The sequence below is a fragment of the Ceratotherium simum genome, chromosome 6 (assembly GCF_057802395.1).
Source record: "Ceratotherium simum simum isolate JZ-2026a chromosome 6, ASM5780239v1, whole genome shotgun sequence".
Classification (NCBI taxonomy): Eukaryota; Metazoa; Chordata; class Mammalia; order Perissodactyla; family Rhinocerotidae; genus Ceratotherium; species Ceratotherium simum.
In genome coordinates, this window is record NC_141905.1 from 56,956,016 (window position 1) to 56,983,518 (window position 27,503).

At 37.2% G+C, this 27,503-nt stretch overlaps 1 protein-coding gene across 1 annotated transcript in view; it reads right to left on the reverse strand.

Annotated features, from left to right (window-relative positions):
* The window catches only part of LOC147916874 (uncharacterized), a 28,357-nt gene extending 6,086 nt beyond the window's left edge, over positions 1-22,271 (reverse strand). Inside the window, 1 exon segment of the mRNA XM_087432331.1 lies at positions 22,109-22,271. Within this exon segment, the coding sequence (XP_087288457.1) occupies positions 22,109-22,218 (110 nt within the window). The 5' untranslated portion in view covers positions 22,219-22,271.
* Between the last annotated feature and the right edge of the window lie 5,232 nt (positions 22,272-27,503).

A 27,503-nucleotide genomic window follows, 5' to 3' on the forward strand; every position in this document is an offset into this window, starting at 1 on the left:
GAACACTTAGGATTTACCCTCTTAGCAAATTTCAAGTATGCAGTATAGTATTGTTACCTATAGTCACTATGCTATACTTTAGATCGCCAGAACTTGTTCATTTTGCATAACTGCAACTTTGTACCTCTTGACCGACAACTCCCTATTTCCCCCTATCCTCCCAGCCCTGGTAACCGCCATTCTACTCTCTGCCTCTATGAGTTTGACTATTTTAGATTACACATAATTGAGATCACACAGCATTTGTCTTTCTGTATCTGGCATAGTACACTTACCATAATGCCCTCCAGGTCCATCCATGTTGTCACAAATGGCAGATTTCTTTTTTTTTAAGGATGAATAATATTCCATTGTATGTATATACCACATTTTCTTTATCCATTAATCCATTGATGGACGTTTTGGTTGTTTTCATATCTGGGCTATTGGGAATAATGCTGTGGTGAAAACAGAAGTGCAGGTATCTCTTTGAGATTCTATTTAAATCCCTTTGGATAAATACTCAGAAGTGAGATTGCTGGTTCACATGGTAGTTCTATTTTAATTTTTTGAGGAACTTTCATACTGTTTTCCATAGTGGCTGTACCAATTTACATTCCCACCAACAATTCCCAGTGTACCAGGTTTCCCTTTTCTCCTCATCCTCAGTTATCTTTTGCTTTTTTCATAATAGCCATCCAAATAGGTGTGAAGTGATATCTTATTGTGGTTTTGGTTTGCATTTCCCTGATGATCAGTGATGTTTAGCATCTTTTCACATACCTGTTGGCTCATTTGTATGTCTTCTTTGGAGACCTGTCTATTCAGGTCCTCCGCTCATTTTTTATTTTTTAATTTTTTTGCTATTGAGTTGTATGAGTTCCTTATATCTTTTGGATATTAACCCTTTATCAGACATATGCTTTGCAAATATTTTATCCCATTCTGTAGGTTGCTATTTCAATTTATTGATCGTTTCCTTTGCTGTGCAGAAGCTTTTTAGTTTGATGTAGCCCCACTTGTTTACTTTTGCTTTTGTTGCCTGTGCTTTTGGTATCTTATCAAAGAAATTATTGCCAAGACCAATGTCAAGGAGCTTTTTCCCTATGTTTTCTTCTAGGAGTTTTATAGTTTTGGGACTTATATTTAAGTCTTTAATCCATTTTGAGTTCATTTTTGTGAGTGGTGTAAGATAGGGGGTCCACTTTCATTCTTTTGCATGTGGATATCTAGTTCTCCCAGCACGATTTATTAAAGAGACTATTCTTTCTCCCATTGTGTGTTCTTGGTGCCCTTGTGAAAAATTAATTGACTGTATATGTGTGGGTTTATTTCTGGGCTGTCTATTCTGTTCCATTGGTCATTATGTCTGTCTTTATGCCAGTAATAGCTGCTTTGATTACTATAGCTTTGTAATATAATTTGAAATCAGGAAGTGTGATACCTCTGGCTTTGTTATTCTTTCTCAAGATTGCTTTTAACTATTTGAGGTCATTTGTGGTTCCATATAAATTTTTAGGAATTTTTTTCCTATTTCTGTGTAAAATGCCATTGATATTTTGATAGAGATTGCATTGAATCTAGGTATGTTTGAAAGTAAGATAAAAGTGGCAAGGGAGATTTAAGATATGAGAGGGGAAAATGATGGCAACAATGAGATCCTAGAGTTAAAAAGGAATCATATTCTACAGAGATGGAAGATAAAAAAAAAAAGGAAACTTTTTTCTAAGAATGAGGAAGAGACTACTAAAAAGGGAAGAGGGTTAGTAATATATGAGAATGACATTTAGACTCTATTGCCAATAATCATAAACTCTATTGTAAAGAAGCAATCTCAATGGGGTAATAAACACACAGCCATTCTTAATTTAGGAACACAAAATTTATTATGTGTATTAGTCGTTAGGGAAATGTAAATTAAAACTACAATGAGATATCATTTTACACCCACTAAAACAATAAATAAAAAAGACAGACAATAACAAGTACTGGCAAGGAGGTAAAGTAATGGGAAACCTTACTTTGGAAAACAGTTGAGCAGTTTCTTAAAAAGTTAAGCATGTTCCTGCCATTTGTAACAACATGGATGGATCTTGAGGGCATTATGCTAAGTGAAATAAGTCAGAGAAAGAAAGGAAAATACTGTCTGATCTCATTTATATGTAGGATCTAAAAAAGCTGAACTCATAGAAACAAAGTAGAATGGTGGTTGCCAGCGGTTGGGTGGTAGGGAAAATGGGGTGATGTTGGCCTAAGGGTACAAACTTCCAGTCATAAGATAAATAAGCTCTGGGGATCTAATGTACAGCAAGGTGACTGTAGTTAACAATACTATATTATATACTTGAAAGTTGCTAAGACAGTAACAACTTAAATGTTCTTAAATGTTCTCACCACAAAAAAAAAAAGGTAATTATGTGAAGTGATAGAGATGTTAACTAACCTTATTGTGGTAATTACATCAAATCATCATGTTGTACATTTTAAACTTACACAATGTTATATGTCAATTATATTTCAATAAAGCTAGAAAAAAGTTAAGCATAAGTTTACCACATGATCCAGTAATCCCACTCCTAGATATCCATCCATGAGAAATGAAAACATATATCCACTTAAAGACTTCCACAAGAATGTTCTTAGCGGCATCATTGACAATAGCCAAAAAATTGGAAACAATCTAAAGGTCTAATAAATGATGAATAGATTGAAAAAATGTGGTGTATCCATATAATGGAATATTATCGAACAATAAAAAGGAACCAATACTGATATATGCTATGGCATGGATGAGCCTCAAAAACATTATGCCAAACGAAAGAAGCCAAACACAAGAGACTACACATTGTATGATTCCATTTATATGAAATGTCCAGAAAAGGCAAATATATAAAGAGAGAAAGGAGATTAGTGGTTGCCTGGAGTGGGGGAATGGGGATTAACAGTTAATGAACGTGAGAGATCTTATTAGGGTGATGCAAGTGTTTTAAAGCTGATTTACAGTGATAGATACACAATTTGGTATATTTATTAAAAATCACTGAATTGTGCCCTTGAAATGGGTGAATTATATGGTAAGTAAAATACCTTATAATTAAAAAGTTGTTAAAATGTATTATGTGTAACGTGGTTTGTCCAATAACCAATTTAAATTACTTGAATTAAAAAGAAATTTACAAATTGATTTAAATTTTTGTAACAAAATTAGAAAATCCCTCATGCCTGAAAACACAGACAATAGTAAAACTAAGTAGAATCAAGTAATATTTTCTGCATTTTAGTGTTCTTGATTCCTTTGAACAAATATAGAAGGCCTGAAGACAACAGAATTTTAGAGTTTAAGGGAGCTTCAGAGTTTGTTTGATTTAAATCCCTCAATTTACTCCTGAGGTAACTGTGACAGGAAAAAGGAAGACTTGACCAAAGTCACACTAAGTTAGTCGCAGAACTAGACAAGAACTCAGCTCTCCTGACTTCTATTCTAATACATTTTCATTATATTGTGCATCCTCCCATGTTTTCAGAACGGAAATTGAGAAAAATAATCCAAATTCATGGTGCTGTATATTTTGGTACTGCTATAAATATTCTTCAGATTCATTCTAGGAGGCAGTTAAGTTACTTGGAAACAGCTTTATCCTTTCAAGTCTTGCTTTTAAGATTTATTAGGTAAGCTCAGAGAAGTGCTCCATCTGGGCCTAACTACTCCCAACACCGAGATAAGACCCTTCTGAGCCTACCCAGTATCCTGTAAATGATGAGGTTTTCCAATCTGGCTGGTGGGAAAAGCACTATTCCTGGCTCTGTGTGAGTACTGTTCCCTCTAACCTTCCAGTTCTTTCCCCTGCCTCAGGGAGTTTCCTCACATGCAGGGAGCCTCTCTGAGAGCTACAGAGTTCTTTCTGCGCAGCTCTCTCCTCTCCAGCACTAGCTGCGTTGTCTCCCTGGACTCAGTTCTGTCTCCCTAATTTAGGGTATCTGTCCAGCTCTGCCATGATTCCCCCTTTCCTGTGCCATGACCTGGAAACTCTCTTAATGCAGTAAACAGGGCAATTGTGGGTTGTCTCATTTGTTTCTCCTTTCTCCGAGATCACCGCCCTTCATTGCCTGATATCCAATTTCTTGAAAATTGTTGTTTCATAGATATTTCTCTGCTTTTTTAGGTGTTGAGTTGTTAGTTACATGGGAGAGTAAACCTGGTTCTTGTTACTCCATCATGGCTGGAAGCAGAAGTCCTAGTGTTATCACTTTTTCTGTTCTGAAATCTCGGGTATAAGAACTCTCCTACTTTATGAATTGGCTAATAATAAAAATTCCTCTCCTTTTAATATCCTTGTGTTTTACTTTTATCTGTTCTCATAATTAGAAACACAATTAAACTCATAAATAATTCAGTAAGAAATACCTGGCAAAAGTAACCGCTTGATTTAAGGATGGTGACTACTATGTCCATTTTTACATAAAAATCCTTTTGTCACATACAGCACATATAGAAATTGTAGCGTTATGAACATCTAAGCTGAAAACAGTCTTTCATCTCTTAAAATTAATATTATATAGAGGTGTGACGTCAGGAAGGTGGAGGGCTAGGAGGTTCCAATGCTTGTCTCTCCCACAAAAACAACAAAAGCAATAAATAACTACAAACTGACAAAAATAGCTCTGAGAAAGCTCTGGACTACAATGAAGAAGCAGCAGAAATCCTGTGGAGCTCAAAAATCGAAGACGGCCACATAGAAAAGCACAGACAGCATTTTACCTGCATCATCCCTTTCCCCAGTCCAGAGCAGCTTGGTGCCAAGAGGGATTCTGTTGGAGAGATTTCACTCCGTGGGGAAAAGGAGAGCAGAAGAACCCCAGCAAACCTCACTGCCGTAGACTTTTGTGCACTATTGGTGGGAATGTGAATTGGTATAGTCATTATGGAAAACAGCATGGCTATTTCTCAAAAAATTAAAAATAGAACTACCATATGATCCAGCAATCTCACTTCTGAGATTGCCAAAGGAAATGAAATCATCATCTTGAAGAAATATCTGCACTCCTATATTGACTGCAGCATTATGCCCAAGAGCCGAAATATGAAAACAACCTAAAAGTCCTTCAATGTATGAATACTATAAAGAAAAAGTGGCATATATATATATACACACACACACATATATACATATGTATATACACATACACACACATACATAACAATGGAATGTTATTCAGCCATAAAAAAGAAGGAAATCCTGCCATTTGTGACAATGTGGATGAATCTGGAGGGCATATGCTAACTGAAATAAGCCAGAGAAAGACAAATACTTTCTGGTATCACTTATATGCAGAATCTAAAAAAAAAAAAAAAAAAGCTGATTTCAGGGAATACAATTGCAGTTGCCAAGGGCTCAGGGGAGGGAGAAATAAGGAGATGTAGTTCAAAGGATACAAATTTTCAGTTATAAGAAGACTAAATTCTGAGGATTTAATGTATAGCATGATGACTATGGTTAATTACATGGCATTGTATACTTGAAAGTTGCTGACAGTAGATCTTAAGCATTCTTACCACACAAAAGAAGAGTTAACTATGAGGTGATGGATGTATTAATTATCTTAATTTTGGTAATCATTCTATAACGTATATGTATATCAAACCATGTTGTACACTTTAAATATTCACAATTATATTTGTCAATTATTCCTTAATAAAGTTGGAAAAAATTGTATAAATATTAAATTAAAAAAATTTTAAAGTCTTTTGCCATTGGCTCTAATTTTAGCCTCTGGAGCTACATCTATACTTGTGTACTTCAAACACAAACACCTGAAGTGTTTTATGTCCTGTTTAATACTTTCCACATTCCCTTTCTGCATACTGGGAATTCATTTCTATAAAAGCAATAGCCAGGGTCAATGAAAATTTTATTCATTGCATTTTGGAGCCAAGGGGCACCTGAAAAATCTGTTTCTAATTGTTCTCTTTGCAGAAGTCAAAAACCAAAGTGCTGAGAGAATTTAACTGCCCCACTGCTATATTATGGGAGAGATGAGACTCGGTTGTTACCCAACACGGCTTTTCAGTGATTTAAAATGTGATATATGGAATTGCACTCAACACATGAAATGTGGCAGAACCACCTATATGTATAGTAAAGCAATTTCCTTTGACCTCAATTTGAAACTTTAAATGTCAACCTTTAAAAGTGAATTGGCTGGGCTGGCCCCGTGGCTTAGCGGTTAAGTGCCCGCGCTCTGCTGCTGGCGGCCCAGTTTCGGATCCCGGGAGCGCACCTATGCACTGCTTCTCCAGCCATGCTGAGGCCGCATCCCACGTACAGCAACTAGAAGGATGTGTATCTATGACATACAACTATCTACTGGGGCTTTAGGGGGAAAAAGATAAATAAAAATTAAAAAAAAAGGTACATTAGCTTTTTCATCTGCTGCATCATACTGCAGCTGGTAAAATTCCCTGTCTTTTTTCATACGAAGTAAGACAGGCCTCCACATCTTGTCAGTACAATTTTTAAAAAATCAACAATAGTAGGATTATAATTCTATCTCTGTAAACTTCATTACCTTGGTTTTAGCTCAGCGTTTGTCCTACCAATTTCCATTTTGAAACCTAAGCTTATTATATTGTTTCCCAAACTTGGCCTAGTGGCAACAGAATCACTTTGAGTACATGAAAAACTTAAAAATTCCTGGGTCCCTCTTCAGACATTCTGATTCACCAGGTGTAGGGTAAGCCAAGGAAGTCTACATTTAACAAGCCCCCAAAATCCCCAGACAGCCATACTTGGGAATCACCGTTCTCTCATATCTATTAATCCAAAAAACTGAAAACAGGTACTCAAACAAATACATATACATCTGTGTTCATAGTAGCACTATTCACAACTGCAAAAGGGTGGAAACAGCCCAAATATCCATCGACAGGGGAATAAACAAATTGTTGTATATACATACAATGTAACATCACTCAGCCATTAAAAGAAATGAAGTACTGATACATACTGTACATGGATGAACCTTGAAAACATTACACTAAGTGAAAGAAGCCAGACACAAAAGGTCATATATTGTAGGATTCCATTTATATGAATTACCAAGAGTAGGTGAATCCACAGAGACAGAACACAGATTGGCAGTTGCTAGAGGTTGGGGAAGGGGATAATGGGGAGGAGATACTCAACAGATATGGAGTTTCTTTTGGGGAGATAAAGATGTTTTTTCACTGGATAAAGGTGGTAGTTGCATAACATTGTGAGTATACTAAATGCCACTCAATTGTTCATTTTAAAATGATTAATTTTATGTTATATGAATATAACCTTAAAAAAAAAGAAGTAATGTGAGCCCAGTATTTAAGACATCTAGAAAGTTCAAGTAGGTACTAGGATAGTGATCTGGAGAACGTGATATAGTACAACATATTCTTCAAGTTATGACAAGACAACGTGCAGATGTATTTTGTGCTAGCACTGAGGAAGGAAATAAAATTAACCCACAGCAGATGGGAACAGCGTAGAACAAGGGGTTGGGAAGCTGTGATCTGTTTTTGCAAATAAAGTTTTATCAGAACACAGCCTTGCCCATCTGTTTATGTTGTCTATGGCTGCTTTCAGGCTACAATGGCAGATGTGAGTAGTCATGACAGAGAGAATATGGCCTGCAAGCCTAAAATATTTACTATCAGGCCCTTTAAGAAACACATTTGCTTGAAACTTACATTCACATATTTTTACAAAGAAAATCATAACACTAAGTAAATGTGGGTCACATTAGTCCCAATTCTTCTCATTATGAGATAGATAAGAAATAATATGTATACTCCCTTTAAAGGAACTTTAAAAACAATAAATTGGGTTCCAGGTAGAGGATGTCCAATTGGTGTCACAGTCCTCCACCTGCAATGAAAATTACAATTATGACTAAAATATTTTAATGACTCAAGAAGGTAAACAAAGAAACAATTTTTAATAAATACAGCCTAGTTTGTTAATTTCTTTCTTAGTGCTATCATGCATGAAATTTTAATTTACTACTTCCTTTCTCAAAAAAAAAAAACACAACAGTTTAAGGTTTTACATATATACAACACTTCCACAGTAAATAAGGTAGCACCCATTCCTAACATAAATTTTCAATACACAAAATGATATTTTCTTGTGCAACAGTAAGAGAAGGAAAACAGTTTATGAATTTTAGATCATTGTCACTATTAATATATTAAATAAAGAATGGTAATAGGTATTAAGTGTGGGAACAGTAAGTAAAATACGAAAACCTACAGTGTTTTAATAAATGGTTAGGAAACAAAATCATTTTCTCAATGTGACTATTTTAGAGATGTCTTATTTTAATTTCTGACTAATCTTGAAGTAAGAGCTATAGTTCATTAACTTTAAACATCTTTGTTTACCTATGATGACTTTTTATGAATAAAAAAGTAGAGAAATCTGGTATTAAAAATCATTCTTTGTCATTTAAATAATTATTCCCTAAGTTATGTTTGATAAGTTCCAATTATAACACAAGACAATTTCTTAAAATAAGCATTTTTAATTCCCTGCCTACTTCTCCAGCTTCATTTTTCTTGTTCTTTTTGCTGAGGAAGATTCGCCCTGAGCTAACATCTGCTGCCAATCTTCCTCTTTTTGTATGTGAGCCGCCACCACAGCACGGCCACTGACAGATGAGTGGTGTAGGCCGGTGCCTGGGAACTGAACCCGGGCCACCGAAGCGGAGTTCATGAAACTTAACCACTAGGCCAGTGGGGTGGCCTCCAGCTTCATTTTTGCATTATACTTTCCTTCTCCAGGCTCTGGCTTCTTTCTGTTTGTTTTATTCAGCCCTTCCAATGCTCTCCTCTATACCCTCTGCCCACCATCCACCCCATTTCACCTCCTCAGTCACCCTCAGATTTCAGTTCAAATATCAGTTTTCGGGAAAGCCTTTGACATCCATCCGCCTACTCCCCCTAGACATACCTTTCACCTTCCTTCATGGCACTTAATGGAGTCTGTAATTACACACATAATTATGGGATTTTTTTGACAAATGGTGGTTTCTCTCTCTATCATAAACTCTATAAGAGTGATTATGTCTGTCTTTCCTCACTCACAGTACAATGTCTACCACACAGTAGATAATCTATAAATATTAAAAAAATGTTAAGTAATTTTGGCTTTATGAAATCACTACTTAATGTACTGAAGTACTTACTTCAATCAATATGAAAAAAATCATTTATGTATTATTTTTATATATATATATTTTATTTAAAGGTAAAAAATCTCATCCTAATCATAAAAACCAAGATTTAAGACTCTCAGAGTCAAATGTCACCTAGATACTGTCATTAAGCAAGATCACCGATTCACTGTTTTGTGTCCTCCTCTAATTCTTATGAAACTTAGTTGTGTATCATTCATTTAGCAATTAATCATAATACTGTATTGGATTTGTAGTTAAATTTTATCACATGATTCCTCTGCTTAAAATCTTTCAATAGTTTTCTTTGGCCTATGCAAGACACATCATCCCTCCTGCACCATCAACATTTCTAGAACAATCAAAAAGGTACGGTTGTGGTCTTTTGGGGTTTTTTTGTTTTATTTTTTATTATTATTACTTTTTTCGTGTGTGAGGAAGATTAGCCCTGAGCTAATATCTGTTGCCAATCCTCCTCTTTTTGCTGAGGAAGATTGGCCCTGGGCTAACATCCGTGCCCATCTTCCTCTACTTTATATGGGACACCGCCACAGCATGGCTTGACAAGCAGTGTGCTGGTCTGCACCTGGCATCCGAACCTGCAAACCCCGGGCCGCTGAAGCAGAGCATGCGAACCCAACCACTATGCCACCGGGCCGGCCCCTGTTTTATATTTTTTAAACAAGCAATTGGCCTGCAATATTATCCTGAGTCCTGATACCCTATACCTCACATACCTATGTCAAAAGTTAGCATAATGAGAAAGATAAACAAATACCTAAATCCACATTCAGTATTTGGTGGGACAATTTTTTAAAAAAACATAAATTGATATAAGTTTTGGACTATGATATATTAAAGTTTAAGAAATTCCTACTTTAAAGAGAGATTATCCAGTCTGAAGAATAGACAGCAAAAAGAATGAAGAAAAATGAACAGAGTCTCAGAAACCTGTGGGTCACCATCAAGTGCACTAACACATATGTAATGTGACTCCCAGAAAGAGAAGAGAAGAATAAAGAGTCAGAAAAGAATATTTGAAGAAACAATGGCAGAAAACTTATCAAATGTGATGAAAACCTTAAACTAAACACCTGAGAAGCTTAGCAAACTACAAATAGGATAAACTCAAAGAGATATACAGTTAGACTCATTGTCAGACTGTTGAAAAACAAAGATGAAGGGAAAATCTTGAAAGCAGCAAGAGAAAATGACACATCACATATAAGGGAATCTCAATAACATTAACAGCTAACTTCTCATCAGGAATAATGAAGGTCATAAGGTAATAGGATGACATTCAAATGCAGAAAAGAAAAATACCATCAACCAGGAATTCTATATTCAGCAAAACTATCCTTCAAAAAGAGTGATTACTATGTTCCAGTAGTCCTTTGCTTTGCAAGAACAGAAATTGGATTTTGATAATTTACCAGAATTGAAAAACACAGTTTCTCAAGTTTTTAAATACAATTGAAATGCCACCAAAATCCCATAACAGAGCAATGATGTTGGAATAAGTGTGTTTCTCTTCAGAAATTAGAAAATCATTTCTATCAAAAGTCGTTTTAAAGAAAAGCCCTCATTTTTGCCTTTAAAGAATTCATTAACTCTTACATTTTTACTTGTGACATATAAGATCATTTCTTGGATGGTACTTGTGAAATAAGATGTCCTTGAATACTTAGGACATTTATTGTTTCTTCAACAGTACATCTAATTCCACTATCATAAATGACATCCAATTATGACTATGATAATTCCATAAACATGTTCATCTTTTGTTTTGACATCCAGTACAGAGCTATTCCTTAAGCATTAACAATACAAGGCAACCATATGGAAGTAATTTTAGACCGTCTGCTAATACTGCCAACATTACTATAACATGCACTTTTTTCTATCCATTTATTTTCACAACTGTTTCCACAATGGTATAAACAGCGGTATCTAGATAAAAACTAGTTCCTCATTTACGTTATCTATTCAACTACCTGTTTTTAAAAAAGTAACTATCTATATACATTCCCAACATTTGCTTCTAGAATGCAGTGCTTTTAGGGTTCTAGCTTTTATACAGGTAAAATTTTATTAAGCGCCTAGGGAAGATGGAAATCTTTAGAGTACACTATACAAAATCCAAAACAACTTGCTTAAAGAACTCTTGGACACAGCATAAGATAAAAGGCAATTACCATTGTAAAATTAAACAAACAAAAAGTACAGACTGTGTGGAAAAAACCTACAATATACTGTTTGCTACCAACAGCACAAAGTTGTTAAGCTATCACAATAATTCCAGCCATGCGAATGGATCAACATACTAATTTAGGATTAATAGAAGTAAGGACAGAAGGATGTTATAGATAATGTCTACTAGGAAAATCTTCTTTCCACCTATTCAAATACTATCCTATCCTTGAGGATTAGTTTACAACGCCACTTCTTTCATGAAGTGTTCCTTTATTACAAAACTCCCTCATTACTTAACATCACAAAGAATGGGACAAATTGGCCTCATGTGCCTCCTGATGTGGTATACTGAGAAGGATATAACATCATCAATGTAGTACTGCTGCTAAAAAATGTTTAACCTGTAAGTTCACCCTCTCCGCTACTGGCAGCCCGGGTTTGGATCCTGGGCGCACACCGACGCACCACTTGTCCAGCCATGCTGAGGCCGCGTCCCACATACAGCAACTAGAAGGATGTGCAACTATGACATACAACTATCTACTGGGGTTTGGGGGAGAAAAAGGGACAAAAAAAGGAGGAGGATTGGCAATAGATGTTAGCTCAGGGCGGGTCTTCCTCACCAAAAAAAAAAAAATGTTTAACCTGAATCTAATTAAGGAAACAATCACCAAACTCAAATTGAGGGTCATGCATAACAAATTGCCTAGAATAGGGTTCAGTAAACTTCTTAAAAGGTCAGATAGTAAACATTTTAGGCTTGTGGGCCACACAGTCTCTGTTACAACTACTCAAGTCTGCCATTGTAGTGCAAAAGCAGCCATAGACAATGTGTACATCAATGAGTATGGCTGTGTTCCAATAAAACTTTATTTATAAAAAGAATTGGTCAGCCCACGGGCCATAGTTTGCCAACCACTGGCCTAGACTCTGAATAAATGACAGTGTCTTGAAAGACCAAAAAAAAAAAAAGACTGTTCTATATGAAGACTAAAGAAACAAGAGAACTAAATATATGCATGACCTTTTGGGGATCAAAACCAAAATCAGTTATAATTATTTTGGGAAATCTGGATATGGACTATAAGAATACTTTATCAGTGTTTAATTTCCAAAGTGTGATCATTATGTGTGGTTATACAGGGAAATATCTTGTTTTTAGGAGACACATTCTTAAGTATTTAGGAGTGTACTGTCATGGACTCTGAAATTAACTCAAATGGTTCCCCCTCAAAAAAGTATGTATAAGTGCATACATGTATGAAGATCAAGCAAATGTGTCAAAATGTTAATTAGAATTTAGGGCGAAGGTTATATAGATGTTTACTGTATTATTCCAACTTTTCTCAAGGTCTGAAGTTTTAAAAAATAAAATTAATAAGAAATGATGGTGCAACAAATATATAATAGTAATGCTCTGCCCTAAAAAAAAATCCCTTTGAGTTCTTCCTCTCTGAACTGCCATTTCTACTAACTCAGTGAATCATATAATTCCACAAACTGTTATATATCTTAAGCTCTAAATTTTTTTTCTGATGTCTTATCCCTACAACAAATACTCTAAGCTCCTTTAAGACAGAAAGTGCTTATGCTTCCTTTATATCCCCAAAAAGCACTTGGCATGGCAGTATGCAGATAGTGCACCTTCAATAAACTTTCAGTTAATAAAAGATGCATTAGGACGTGGCCATAAAAACAGGAACAAATATTTCCCTGAGCCATAAAACCCCCTAAAAAAAGACAAATAGCAATATCTCACTTGCTTGAAACAGTATCTATACCACATACCAAATAAAGAAGCAATCAAACAAATAAATACAGTAATTCTAGGAGAAATTAAACAGAAAGTTATAGAAAAATAAATGCAAAGTATAGATAGCTGAGGTAATTTCATAATACTGACTAGCTATCTCTGGAACCAGAGCTCAACTACATTCTGGTGACAATTAAAAAGTAGTTAGTAGTTAAAACAATTTACGTTCCCAAGACTTTAATTTTTCTCAGAAGCTTTCATGAATATTACCTCATTTGTTCCTCATACGACACTATATGAGATAGGATAGTTTTTTTGTTTCTTTGTTTGTTTGTTTTTTGTGAGGAAGATCAGCCCTGAGCTAACATCCATGCCAATCCTCTTTTTGCTGAGGAGGACAGGCCCTGGGCTAACATCCATGCCCATCTTCCTCCACTTTATATGGGACGCCGCCAATAGCATGGCCTGAACAAGTTGTGCATTGGTGTGCGCCCGGGATCCGAACCCGGGCCACCAGCAGCAGAGTGCGTGCACTTAACTGCTATGCCATGGGGCCGGCCCCCAGGGTAGATATTTTTCAGGGAAGTATTATTTATCCCCACTTGAGATGAAAAAAATGTGGCCAAGAGTTGATTGGAATTGCCTAGTATTGCTAAATAAATGTAAAGACTTGAATCTAGGTCTCGTCACTTCTCTTCTACAGCACATTCTATATTTGAGGCAAAAAAGGCAGAAAAGTATAGGAAACTCTTTGTTTAGGAAGGAAAAGTGGGATTCACCCTTGAACTTTTAACTTTTTAAAGAGAACAACATACTCTACAGGCAATGACAAGGAACTAAAAAAGATGAAGCCTCCACCCCATGGTGTAAATTTCAGCTTTTTAGAGTTTCTTCCTTATTCCTGTGCTATTTTCTTAGGACACTGTGCTTGATTCTATTTTTTAAAAATCCCCCTTACACATCACAACCTTATCACAGACTCCTATGCAAATAAAATTTGGTTATAATTTGCATTTGTAGAAGACATATATTTTTAAATAAATTTTTACCTACCTTGCTAGATCCTAATTACATTCCCATGATTAAATAAACACATATTTGTTCCCATTCTACAGAAACTAAAGCAAATTATTATAAAATTATTTACCCAAACTTATACACCTCCATAGTTGGAGAGGTAAGACTAGAGTAGAATCCAAAGTACTCCCATTTCAATGGTTTCTAACCTTTTAAACCATCTTTAATATAAACATTTAAAAACTTCTTAACCCTTCTATACTGTAGGAGCAGCTACACTCTCAAAAGAGGATTAGAACAACTAGGATTTTTTTTCCTCAAGTATTTTACCCAAGTCACTCATAATTTAGCATATAAATAGATCAATTTTCCATCTAAACAAATATTGGGTCACTGGTAGCAAGGGATGTTTTCTAAGAAGGCAGAGGATTATTAGGAAAATTAAAACCAGCCGTAAAGTCAAGACTTGACCTGCTGAGTTTTGAATCCCTCTTGAAACCCTGTACATTTTGTCTGTACAGCCTCCTTGGCTACAATATTCCATAAATTTTCTACTCACTGGATAAAGGAGTAGACAAAGAGAAGGCTAATTCCTAGAACAGGAACAGCGGCTGCAATGACAGAGTTACAAAACAATTGACACAATGTGGGGGATGGATAGTGAAATTCAGTGTTGAGAGCACAGGAAATTGGTGTGAGAGCAAAAGGAAAGGGCTTTTGGGACCTGACCCTTTTCTTAAACCCTCAAATCTCGTTGTTAACCTTAGTTGTTGAAACAACTTTATATCCATCTTTTCCTTTTTGTTCTTACCACTTTGACCTTATCACTTCACACCTGGATAACTTCAACGGTCTCTCATGTGTCTCCTCTGCCTTTCAGATTCTCTCCCATTTATCCTAATATATATTCTCACTGCTATAGAAACTTTCTGTAAATACCGTCATTACAGTGGAAACTCAAATCTGCTGAGATTCTTTCAAGACCCTATATCATACAGCTTTATCCCACATATTGAATCTTACCTTTCACCACAGATCCCACCTGGAAATTGTCTCTCAGTCCAGCAGGTCTCCGTAGGGTCCCACAAATACATCAAGCTCATTACTCTTTCTGTGTTTTGTGCCTCTCCCTAGGCTTTGTAACCATCTAAATCAGGGTTTCACAACTGGGCACTAATGACATTTTGGAAAGAACAATTCTTTGTTGTGGGGGCTGTCTTGTGCACTATAGGATATTTAGTAGCATCCCTGGCGTCTTCCCACTAAAAGCCAGTAGCACACCCTACCCCAAGTCATGACAACCAAATATGTCTCCAGACATTGTCAAATGTCTCCTGGGGGAAAAAACTGTGCCTTGATCTAAATCCAAGTCTTGCTTCAAGCAAGTCCTTCAACTCAAGTCCTATAAGAAACCTCCAATCAATGTAGCCCATAGCCATCTCTCCCTTTTCTAAAGCTATATGAAATGCTTATTTGTTTCCAAGAATAATTGTTTCCAATGTTTCTTGACTATAGGTTCCATCAAAACTAGACTTCATGTATATTATGTCTTTACAACTGAAATCATTTAGGCCTGGAAATATATCATATAGTAATAATTAATTCCAAATGGTAGAATGTGCTCAAATATCCTCAGAATACAACTATGTGAATTCTTTTCTTTTTTGCAAGGGAAGATTCGCCCTAAGCTAACATCTGTTGCCAATCTTCCTCCTTTTTTCTTCCTTTTTTCCCCCCAAAGCCCCAGTACATAGTTGTGTATAGTTGTATGTTCTTTAATGTGAGCCACTGCCACAGCATGGCTACTGACAGATGAGTGGTGTGGTTCTGCACCCAGGAACTGAATCTGGGCCGCCGAAGTGGAGCACGCCACACTTAACTGCTAGGTCATCAGGGCTGGCTCACAACTATGTGAATTTTTAAAGTTCCTAAGGAGGTTGAAAATTAACTCGTCAGCAAATGTGGTAATTCGTGCAACCATTCAGGTGAATAATCAGACAGAGGCATCAAATCTTAACTGCATATATTTTTATTTATTCAAACCCATTTAAAACATAGGATTTCATTCTACTTCTCATCCCCCTCTACAATCCAGTTATCAAAGGTCTTTGTTAATGCTGCAGTAACTTAAGATTTTACACTGAACTGAAGTGCCAGACATTTAACTTAGTTTACGTTTTACTAATTTCACAAAGAATTTTAAGCCACTTACAATACAAATAGAAGTAGAAAATCAAGAACATGTAAACATCAAAAAATACAGATCATAAAGGCCAGTTTAGATGTTAACTGAATTTCATATTTACCTCTTAGCTTCCAAGAAATAAAAGCAAAAAAGGAGAAATCATTTATACATTATACAATATTTATAAAATATCAAAAAGAATCAGGCAATATCAAAAAGAAAATATTTTCCATTACTGAATCCTAAAAGAAATCATTCATATCACTGGGAATGACATTTAACATGATTGAGTATGACTTGGTGAAAATAATTCTTCAAGGAATTAATGTAATATAGTCCAAGGACATAAATTTTAAGCAGTTCAGCTTGATCTATCAGGAGGAATGAATGGACTGCACAACCTTGAAATGATCTTCTGTAATAATACTTCTCTCAGTCAAGCTGTTGAGTAAAAATGAAGGACAATTCTGGATCCTATTCTCTCACAGGAATCTGGTGTGTTCATGTTTTATAGCGCTTGTGGACAATGGATACATACAAGTTAAGAGGCTTTATATCCAGACCACAAATATAAAGAGCCAAACCCACAGCACCCAGCACATGGTAAGTGGTCACTACTTTTTCTTAAATCCAGACAGACAATGGGATTGGTACCTTACTGAGCAAGATAAGGAGCTAGAATGCATGCCTAGATAGAGGACAAACCCACCTATGCAATGTAAATGCTTAAATAAGTACTTGACTGAATTCTATCCCATAAAAGAGTGGCTCTCTACCAGAGGGACACATAAGAATTTCAAAAATTCTTTACAGAAATTATAGATGTCTTGGTCCCAATCTATGCATGCTAAATCCGAATTGCCAAAGGTGGGGCCTACACAAAGGTATTCTGGAAAAGATTTTGATGGGCATTGCTACAGGACACAGTTATAAGTAATTTTGGTCCGGAAAATTTTGTTACCAGTCATTCTCTACAGTTATAAAGACTCTGCAATGGAAAAATCTCAGTGAATTTTGCCACAAAAAATGTACCCCCAGAATGATTAAACAAACTGACTTAGCTGCAAGGAAATATCTGTTGTGAAGCAAATGAATTTTGAAGAACATCTGATGTTTATTCAGTTAATTTTAGACGAGTTGATATTAAAATTTTTCTGATATAGCTACCAAGCTTAATTGCCTTTTGAGGCTACTCCTGTTTTGCAAAAGTAACAGTATGTTATCAATGTACTAAAGATAATCATGCAAGGGAATATGCACACAGTTCCTTTAAAAGTTTTAAATTGTTAGATATATATTAAAAAGAATCCAGAATACAGTCTTATTTTGCACTTTTCAAAATACTTATTTGATCTGCCAAGATATTTGATATCTGTAGTATTATTAAAATGCAGGTTTTGTAGGAGCATCAATAATATGAGGTATATATTAAGTTTACATTTCTTATATCATACCAGTTACTACCTACTGATATAAAGGTTAATGTAAGCATATACAATAAAACATTAAATTTGATAGATCTTTCCACAAATTTAAATAGATATAGGAACGATCATCAGTACAGCTATACTTGAATCTCACTTGCTTTTCATTAAAAAAAATAAATTGAGAAGGAAGCTGGCATAGAATTTTATTGGGCAAACTAATAAAAATTAGGTTCTAAAATTGAACATAAAAAATTACCCACATTATTATAGCATCTATTTCACAACACAAAAATTCAGATTTATGCAAAGACTATCAAGTTCCAATTGTAGAGCAATTAAAATTCATAAGAAAGCTACATATGCCACATACTTTAAAAAATATATATCAAAAATAGGTATTACCAACAATATATAGTTACTGAAATTGAGAGGGGGGAATAAATACTTTGTTCAATTTCAAAACATTAACTGCTAACAGTATAAATTCCTATAAGTCTTATTCTTCCTGCCAGGCCAGAAATCAGGTAAATTTAAGGAAAACTAGGGTGCTTACTACTGACTTGGTCTGGGAGAGTTAGCTAACCTAACATTCAGTTCTGTATAGTACTCAGCAGCCTCTGTTGACACCTTCATCTGCACAGTGCCATTATTTCTCTAAGTTAGGGAAGATCAACTATCCTTTAGGGTACTTCCAATCCTGTGGAGAAATGTCAGCAATAAGCTGGACCGAGTTCTCTTTTGGGGCCTCAAAGTGGACCCACCCTCAACCACTAAATGAAAAAGGATGTTAAGTGTAAAAGAATCCCTTTGAAAATCACCCACCCTCTTTCCCACAAACACATTTAACAGCCTCAATGAAAAACTAGAGAGTACTTTTCAAGAGAGAGGTCTCGCTAAAAATGAGCAAGAGTAATTCTAAACCTCAGTTAGGTTTTGTCTTGTTATATAACTTGGAGTCAGTTTGCTTTTATTTTTTAAGTAACAAAGATGAAAATCACAAAAGATTTATTGAAAGCGATTGATTTGGGCAGTATACTAAAACAGTTCCTTTCTCATTTTAGAATGAATATTTTTTCTTCTCTCTCTCAGTTTGTGTGTTTGTTTTGTAAGGGAAGAGCGTGGGGCAAGTAGAAACCGGTTTCTTAGGTTAATATAGAGAAACTTCAATCAAAATAGATTTTCTGGATTCCTTTCCAGAGACGGATTCAGAAACGCTGTGATAGAGGTCAGGAATCTGCATTTTAAATAGGTACTCCTGGTAATTCTGATGCTGGTGGTCCAAGGATAACACTGAAAAAATATGTGTTACACGGACAAGTAGTACAGTACGAGGTAGAATAGTCCATTCTAGGCGGATGGAAGAACAGAAACAAGATACGAAGACATCAATGGTGTATGGTGTGCCTGAGGAACAGGGGCTTAAGTCCCTTAGCCTTACTGGTCCTCATTTTCCGCATCTAATAAATGAAGAGCTGGACCACACTGTCTCTCAGGTCCTTCCCAAAGTTAATATGTGATCATCACCCAAAGTATCAACGAATCATGGTTCACTGTTACCTGAAGATACTGTGCTAATTGCTATGCATTTATTCACTCAACAAACTTATTAAGTACTAATGAATGAAGAGATTCAGTATCAATCCTCAAACAGTGTTTAGTCTGGTGAAGACAGAGACAGACAAGTAATTATGACACAGTCCCATAAGAGAAGGAATTAGGTATGGCATCACAAAGAAAGTAACACTTGAGCAGAAACTCTACGGGGGGAGAGGAGTGGCATTCCAGCAAGCAATAGCACATGCAAAGGCATGCAGGCATGATGCCACATGCTGTGCCCAGGATACAGTGAGCAGTTTGGAATGGTTTTAATATAATGTGCATGTGGGAGAGTGGTAGAAAATGAAGCTTAGGAAGAAAGGAGACAGTTCATATATGCCATGCAAAGAGCTCAGATTTTATCATAGGAGGAACTGACGGCAGGGGATCAGGCTTGCATTTTAAGGAGACAGTTCTCAGGACAGTATAAGAATGAACCAGAACGGGACAACTTGCAGATAAGGAAATCAAATAGGAGGCTACTGTCAAGAGACAATGGCTGATCAAGCAAAGCAATGAGGATAAAGATAGGCTCCCAAGAATAGCTGTTTAGGATTCAGATTCAAATAACCTGCTGTGTGTGGGATATTTAAAAAAAATGAAATTTCAGAATTGTTCTTAGTTCTAACTTGGATGACAACAGATACTGACTTCATTCAAAAAATAGGAAATACAGAGAATAAGTTTTGTGAGGCAAGGTTAGTTTTAAACTCTACACGTTTTGGGTGCTTTGGACACTTGGGTGAGGTTGTCACAGGAGCTTGAGTAAGCAGTCTGGGCTTAGGATAGATTTGGGAATCATTATCCTGTAGATGGTAGTTGAAGCAATGAGACTAGTCAAGAGAACAATACAAAATGAAAGGAGAAAAGGATCAAGGACAAAGCCCTAGAGAACAACAGTTAAGGGGTGGCCAGAGGAGGAGTTTTGGTTTTTTGTTTTGTTTTTTGCTTTTCTTAAGATGAACTTGAACATTTTATATGTCAAAGAGAAGAAAACAACTAAAAAATCCCAGAAAAAGAGATTACAGCAAGACCCCAGAGGAATTGGTATAGAAAATTAAAAAGTGGCCTAAGAGGTGGGAGAACAGTGGAAACTGATGTTAGAGAAACGAAGGAAGGAAAGTTCAAGACTGAGAAGTGGTCTGTCTATAGAGCCAAGTGCATTGAAGAGGTCTAAGATATACCAGGTTTGACAATTAGAAAGTCCTTGGTGGCACAATAGGTGATGGAAGCCAGAAGACTGTGGGTGGAGGAGCTAATATGTAAGGTGGGGGAGCAGAGATTACTCTTTCTACAAGTTTGGCTGTGAAGGAGAGGAAAAAGAGAGAGCAGAAATCAGAAAATAATCCAAGTGGAGAGGTTTTCTTTTTGTTGCAAAGGGGAGGTGAAGCCAGTGCAGGGAGGTGGGAAGGGAGTATATTAAAGACAAAGAAGAGGTTAAACGATGTCTCTCAGGGGAGACAGAACAGATGGGATCTAGGACATATATAGGATCAGCTGTGGATAGAAAAAAGCATACCTCTTCCTCCAAGACAGGAGAGAAGGACGTCTGATGAAGCTGCCAGTCAGTGTTGCTGTTCCTGTCTGAGAGTCTATTTCCTCTGAAAAACCAAAGCCAGTTGCTGAAAGTACAAGCTCAAAAGTGGGGTAGAAGGTTTAAGGAATGATAAAAGTTAGAATAGTAGCTGTGGGTGGGAAAGGAAAAGAAAGGCTGAGCTACATTATGGACCATAACATGTCACGGCAATAACCTGGTTATGTGATTTTCACTTACAGAATTCAGTTACCTTTATACATATATGAGTTGAAAAAGTAAATGCCTAAACTAAACTAGAGTAGAGAGTATGCCGGGCAAAAGTGGAAGAAAGACAAAAGGCAAGGGAATTTTAGAAATTTACTTTACTGGTGTTAGTAAATAATGAACCAAGTAGTGTGGCTAGACAAGGAAGAAAGTTAATCTAGGTAGAGGCTAATGATGATAAAATGGTAGTCAAGGGACAGGGTCTCCATGAGGTCAGAGATTAAGTATAGAAAAATAAGGAAGAGGGAGTAAGATGAAAGAAAAAGGAGGAGAGAAGGAGGCTGGAATTTAGGATTTGTAACGTTGAACAGTCTTGGATGTTATGGTCCTGCAGACAGTCAGTCATGGCAGTAAATTAAGGGAATTTGGGGTGCTGAACCTGTGATGCACATGAAACTACCTGGGTGGTTACCAAGTATGATAGAAACAAGAAGCAGGGGAGGCGGAGTCAAGATGGCGGCGTAGGCAGACTCTGAACTCACCTCCTCCCGTGGACACAGCCAATTTACAACTACTCGTGGAAAAATTACCCCTGAGACAGAACTGAAAACTGGATGAGAGGAACTCCTGCAACAACGGACAATCCTAACTGGGGTGGAAGAGGCAGAGACTCCCTTCCGGAGAGGAAAAACGCCGCCTTCACAAGCCGCCAGCGTCACGGCCGGCCGCCGGGAGCAGCTCACAGGTACGCAGCCTCCCTGGAGGCGCGGGGCCCTGAGCCGGGGAGCGCCCCCGCTGTGGGCATTTTGTGGACCCAGCACAATCGACACCAGTGGCATAATATCTGACCTTGCCTGCTACTAAAGCATTGGGGAGCACCCCCAGAAAACCCGGTTCACAAAGAAACTAAAACTGGCTCTTAAAGGGCCCGCGCACAAACTCAGCCGCTCCAGAAAGCATCCTAAAATCACCAGAAAGAAAGGTGCACACTGCTTTGGTGACAAGAGACTCACCTAATAGGCCCTGAGTGCATCTCGGTGAGGGGTGAGACCTCTCCAGGGACTGGGACATTGGCGGCGGCCATTGTTGTGGCCTGGTGTGAGCGTGCTGACACAGACGCCATTGGAATTTTCCCTGAGACCTGCTAGCCCAGGGTCTGCTCCACCCGCTAGAGCACCGATTTAATCCAGCTCAGCCAAGGCAGGCAGCCCACCCTAGAGACTGGCCCCACCTAACAACAAGCCCTCAGGCAATGTGTGGGCCTGCATAGATTGGTGACTGGATTTTCTGCAGCCTGGCAACTGAGCTGACTTGAGCGGGGCAGGGTGTGCACAAGGAGCGGGTGGAGAGTGTGGGGTGGTGGCGGAGTGTGTGGGGCTCCCGCCGTGGAGAGACTGGGTCCGCTTGGGGAGGTCGGGCTCACACGGGTAGGACTGTGTTGACTGTGTGTGTGGACCTCTGGGCGGCAGGGCTTGTCAGCTGCAGAAGACTTGTGCTTCTCAAAGACCCACATAGGAGGTTTGCCCCACCTTCCAAAGCCTGAAACAATTGGGTGCTCCTGTGCCTGAGGCCAGCCCCACCCAGCTGCAATCCTCAGAGAGCTGACAAGAGACCTAATAGGCTAGAGGTTTACAGCAATTCTAAGGCCGTGAGCCTAACAACCTGCCACACTGGGGGCCTACTCACTTAAAAGAAATACTGCAACACAAATGTGGTATTAGAACTTACAGCCAACTGTGCTGGGGCTCCCCACACCTGATAAAGAGACTGAAGGGCCCACAACAACTACAAGCAGCTGAGCATTACAACAGCTGGCCAGGAGCATAACTCAGCCTCCCTGGGCGCCTATAGGGAGAGCTAACAGGCCACAATAGAAGGACACACGTAGCCCACATAGGGGCCACCCCTAGAACATTGAGAACTGAGGGAAGCACACTGGAAGCCTCCTAAGGCATCACTTACATAAGGTCACCTATCCAAGAGCAGGAGACGTAGCTGACCTACCTAATACGTAGACACAAGCACAGGGAAAGAGGCAAAATGAGGAGGCAAAAGAATACATTCCAAGTAAGGGAACAGGACAAAACCCCAGAAAAGGAACTAAGTGAAACAGAAATGAGCAACCTACCTGACAGAGAGTTCAAACTAAGAGTGTTAAGGATGCTCACTGATCTGGGGAGAAGAATAGATGAACTCAGTGAGAATGTCAACAAAGAAATGGAAGATATAAAAAGAACCAATCAGAAATGAAGAATACAATACTGGAAATGAAAAACTCATTAGAGGGACTCAAAAGCAGAGTAGAGGATACAGAAGAACGGATCAGTGAGCTGGAAGAAAGACTAGAAGAAATTACCCAAGGTGAACAGGTAAAAGAGAAAAGAATTAAAAAGAGTGAGGACAGTCTAAGGGACCTCTGGGACAACATCAAGCGCACTAACATCCGTGTTATAGGTGTCCCGGAAGGAGAAGAGCGAGACAAGGGGGCAGAGAATCTATTTCAAGAAATAATAGATGAAAACTTCCCTAACCTAAGGAAGGAAACAGACATCCAGGTACAGGAGGCACAGAGAGCCCCAAACAAGATAAACCCAAAGAGGCCCACACCAAGACACATCATAATCAAAATGTCCAGAATTAAAGATAAAGAGAGAATCCTAAAAGCCGCAAGAGAATGTCAAGTTACATACAAAGGAAACCCCATAAGGCTATCAGCTGACTTCTCAGCAGAAACCTTACAGGCTAGAAGAGAATGGCACGATATATTTAAAGTGCTAAAAGGAAAAAACTTACAGCCAAGAATACTCTACCCGGCAAGGTTATCGTTCTAAATGGAAGGAGAGATCAAAATTTTCCCAGATAAGCAAAAATTAAAGGAGTTTGTCACCAAGAAACCAGTGTTACAAGAAATGTTAAAGGGACTGATTTAAGGGGAAAAGAGAAGACCACAAATAGGAAAAATTATCTATTTCCACGATTAGAACGTAATGGATACAAATGCACAAAAAAGAGGTTAGATATGATATCAAAAACATAAAAGGAGGGAGGAGGGTAGTTAAAGAGTACAGCTTTCAGACAGAGGTCAAACTAAAGTGACCATCAATTCTGTATAGAAGAAGTAAGGAACAGAGAAGGACTACTTAAACACTGAGGAAAAAAAAATAAAAAAGTTAAAAATGGCAGTAAGTACATACTTATCAATAGCTACTTTAAACGTCAATGGACTAAATGCCCCAATTAAAAGGCATAGGGTGGCTGACTGGATAAAAAAACAAGACCCATATATATGCTGCATACAAGAGACACACTTCAGACCTAAAGACACTCACAAACTGAAAGTGAAGGGATGGAAAAAGATACTCCACGCAAATGGCAATGAAAAGAAAGCTGGGGTAGCAGTACTCATATCAGACAAAATAGACTTTAAAACAAAAACTGTAAAAGAGACAAAGAAGGGCATTACATAATGATCAAGGGAACAATCCAACAAGAGGATATAACACTTGTAAATATCTACACACCCAATGTAGGTGCACCTAAATATATAAAGCAATTATTAACAGACATAAAAACAGAAATAGACAGTAACACAATAATAGTAGGGGACTTTAACACTCCACTTACACCAACAGATAGATCATCCAAACAGAAGATCAATAAGGAAACATTGGCCTTAAACGACACACTAGAACAGATGGACCTAGTAGATATATACAGAGCATTACATCCAAAAACCGAAGAATACACGTTCTTTTCAAATGCACATGGAACATTATCCAAGATTGATCACATATTAGGCCACAAAACAAGTCTCCATAAATTTAAGAAGATTGAAATAATACCAAGCATCTTTTCTGACCACAACGGTATGAAACTAGAAATCAACTATAGGAAGAAAATCAGAAAAACCACAAATACATGGAGATTAAACAAAATGCTACTGAACAACGACTGGGTTAACGAAGAAATCAAAGAAGAAATCAAAAAATACCTGGAGACAAATGAAAATGAAAATACGACATGCCAGAATTTATGGGATACAGCAAAAGCGGTTCTAAGAGGGAAGTTTATAGCGATACAGGCCTATCTCAACAAACAAGAAAAATCTCAAATAAACAATCTAAAAATGCACCTAAAGGAACTGGAAAAAGAAGAACAAACAAAGCCCAAAATCAGTAGAAGAAGGGAAATAATAAAAATCAGAGCAGAAATAAATGAAATAGAGACCAAAAAAACAATAGAAAAAATGAATAAAACCAAGAGCTGGTTCTTTGAAAAGGTCAACAAAATAGACAAACCTTTAGCTAGACTCACCAAGAAAAAAGAGAGAAGGCACAAATAAGTAAAATCAGAAATGAAAGAGGAGAGGTTACAACAGACACCTCAGAAATACAAAAGATTATAAGAGAATACTATGAAAAACTATATGCCAACCAATTCGACAATCTGGAAGAAATGGATAAATTCTTAGAATCATACAACCTTCCAAAACTGGATCAAGAAGAAGTGGAGAATTTGAATAGACCAATCACCAGTAAGGAGATCGAAACAGTAAACAAAAACCTCCCCAAAAATAAAAGTCCAGGACCAGGCGGCTTCCCTGGTGAATTCTACCAAACATTCAAAGAAGACTTAATACCTATCCTTCTCAAACTCTTCCAAAAATTGAGGAGGGGGAAGCTCCTAACTCATTCTCTGAAGCTGACATTACCCTGATACCAAAACCAGACAAGGACAACACAAAAAAGAAAATTACAGGCCAATATCACTGATGAACATCGATGTGAAAATCCTCAACAAAATACTAGCAAATCGCATACAACAATACGTTAAAAAGATTATACACCATGATCAAGTGGGATTTATTCCAGGGATGCAGGGATGGTTTAACATTCGCAAATCAATCAACGTAATACACCACATTAATAAAATGAAGAACAAAAATCACATGATCATCTCAATAGATGCAGAGAAAGCATTTGACAAGATACAGCATCCATTTATGATAAAAACTCTGAATAAAATGGGGATAGAAGGAAAGTACCTCAACATAATAAAGACCATATATGAGAAACCCACAGCTAATATCATCCTCAATGGTGAAAAACTGAAAGCTATCCCTCTAAGAACAGGAACCAGACAAGGATGCCCACTGTCACCACTCCTATTTAACATAGTATTGGAAGTCCTAGCCAGAGCAATCAGGCAAGAGAAAGAAATAAAAGGGATCCAAATTGGAAAGGAAGAAGTGAAACTGTCACTATTTGCAGATGACATGATTTTATATATAGAAAACCCTAAAGAATCCACCAGAAAACTTTTAGAAGTAATAAACGAATATGGTAAAGTTGCAGGATACAAAATCAACATACAAAAATCAGTTGCATTTCTGTACACTAACAACGAAGTAGCAGAAAGAGAAATTAAGAATACCATCCCATTTACAATTGCAACAAAAAGAATAAAATACCTAGGAATAAATTTAACCAAAGAGGTGAAAGATCTGTACACCGAAAACTATAAAACATTTCTGAAAGAAATTGAAGAAGACACAAAGAAATGGAAAGATATTCCGTGCTCTTGGATTGGAAGAATTAACATAGTTAAGATGTCCATACTTCCTAAAGCCATCTATAGATTCAATGTAATCCCTATCAAAGTTCCAACAACATTTTTCACAGAAATAGAACAAAGAATCCTAAAAGTCATATGGAACAACAAAAGACCCCGAATAGCTAAAGGAATCCTGAGAAAAAAGAACAAAGCTGGAGGTATCACACTCCCTGATATCAAAATATACTACAAAGCTATAGTAACCAAAACAGCATGGTACTGGCACAAAAACAGACACACAGATCAATGGAATAGAATCGAAAGCCCAGAAATAAACCCACACATCTATGGACAGCTAATCTTTGACAAAGGAGCCAAGAACATACAATGGGGAAAAGAAAGTCTCTTCAACAAATGGTGTTGGGAAAACTGGATAGCCATATGCAAAAAAATGAAAGTAGATCCTTACCTTACACCATACACAAAAATTAACTCCAAATGGATTAAAGACTTGAATGTAAGACCTGAAACTGTGAAAGTTCTAGAAGAAAACATAGGCAGTACGCTCTTCGACATCGGTCTTAGCAACATCTTTTCAAACACCACATCTGACCGGGCAAAAGAAACAATGGAAAAAATAAACAAATGGGACTACATCAAACTAAAAAGCTTCTGCACAGCAAAGGAAACCATCAACAAAACGAAAAGACAACCTAACAATTGGGAGAAGATATTTGCAAACCATACATCTGATAAGGGCTTAATCTCCAAAATATATAAAGAACTCATGCATCTCAACAACAAAAAAACTACCAACCCAATTAAAAACTGGGCAAAAGACCTGAACAGACATTT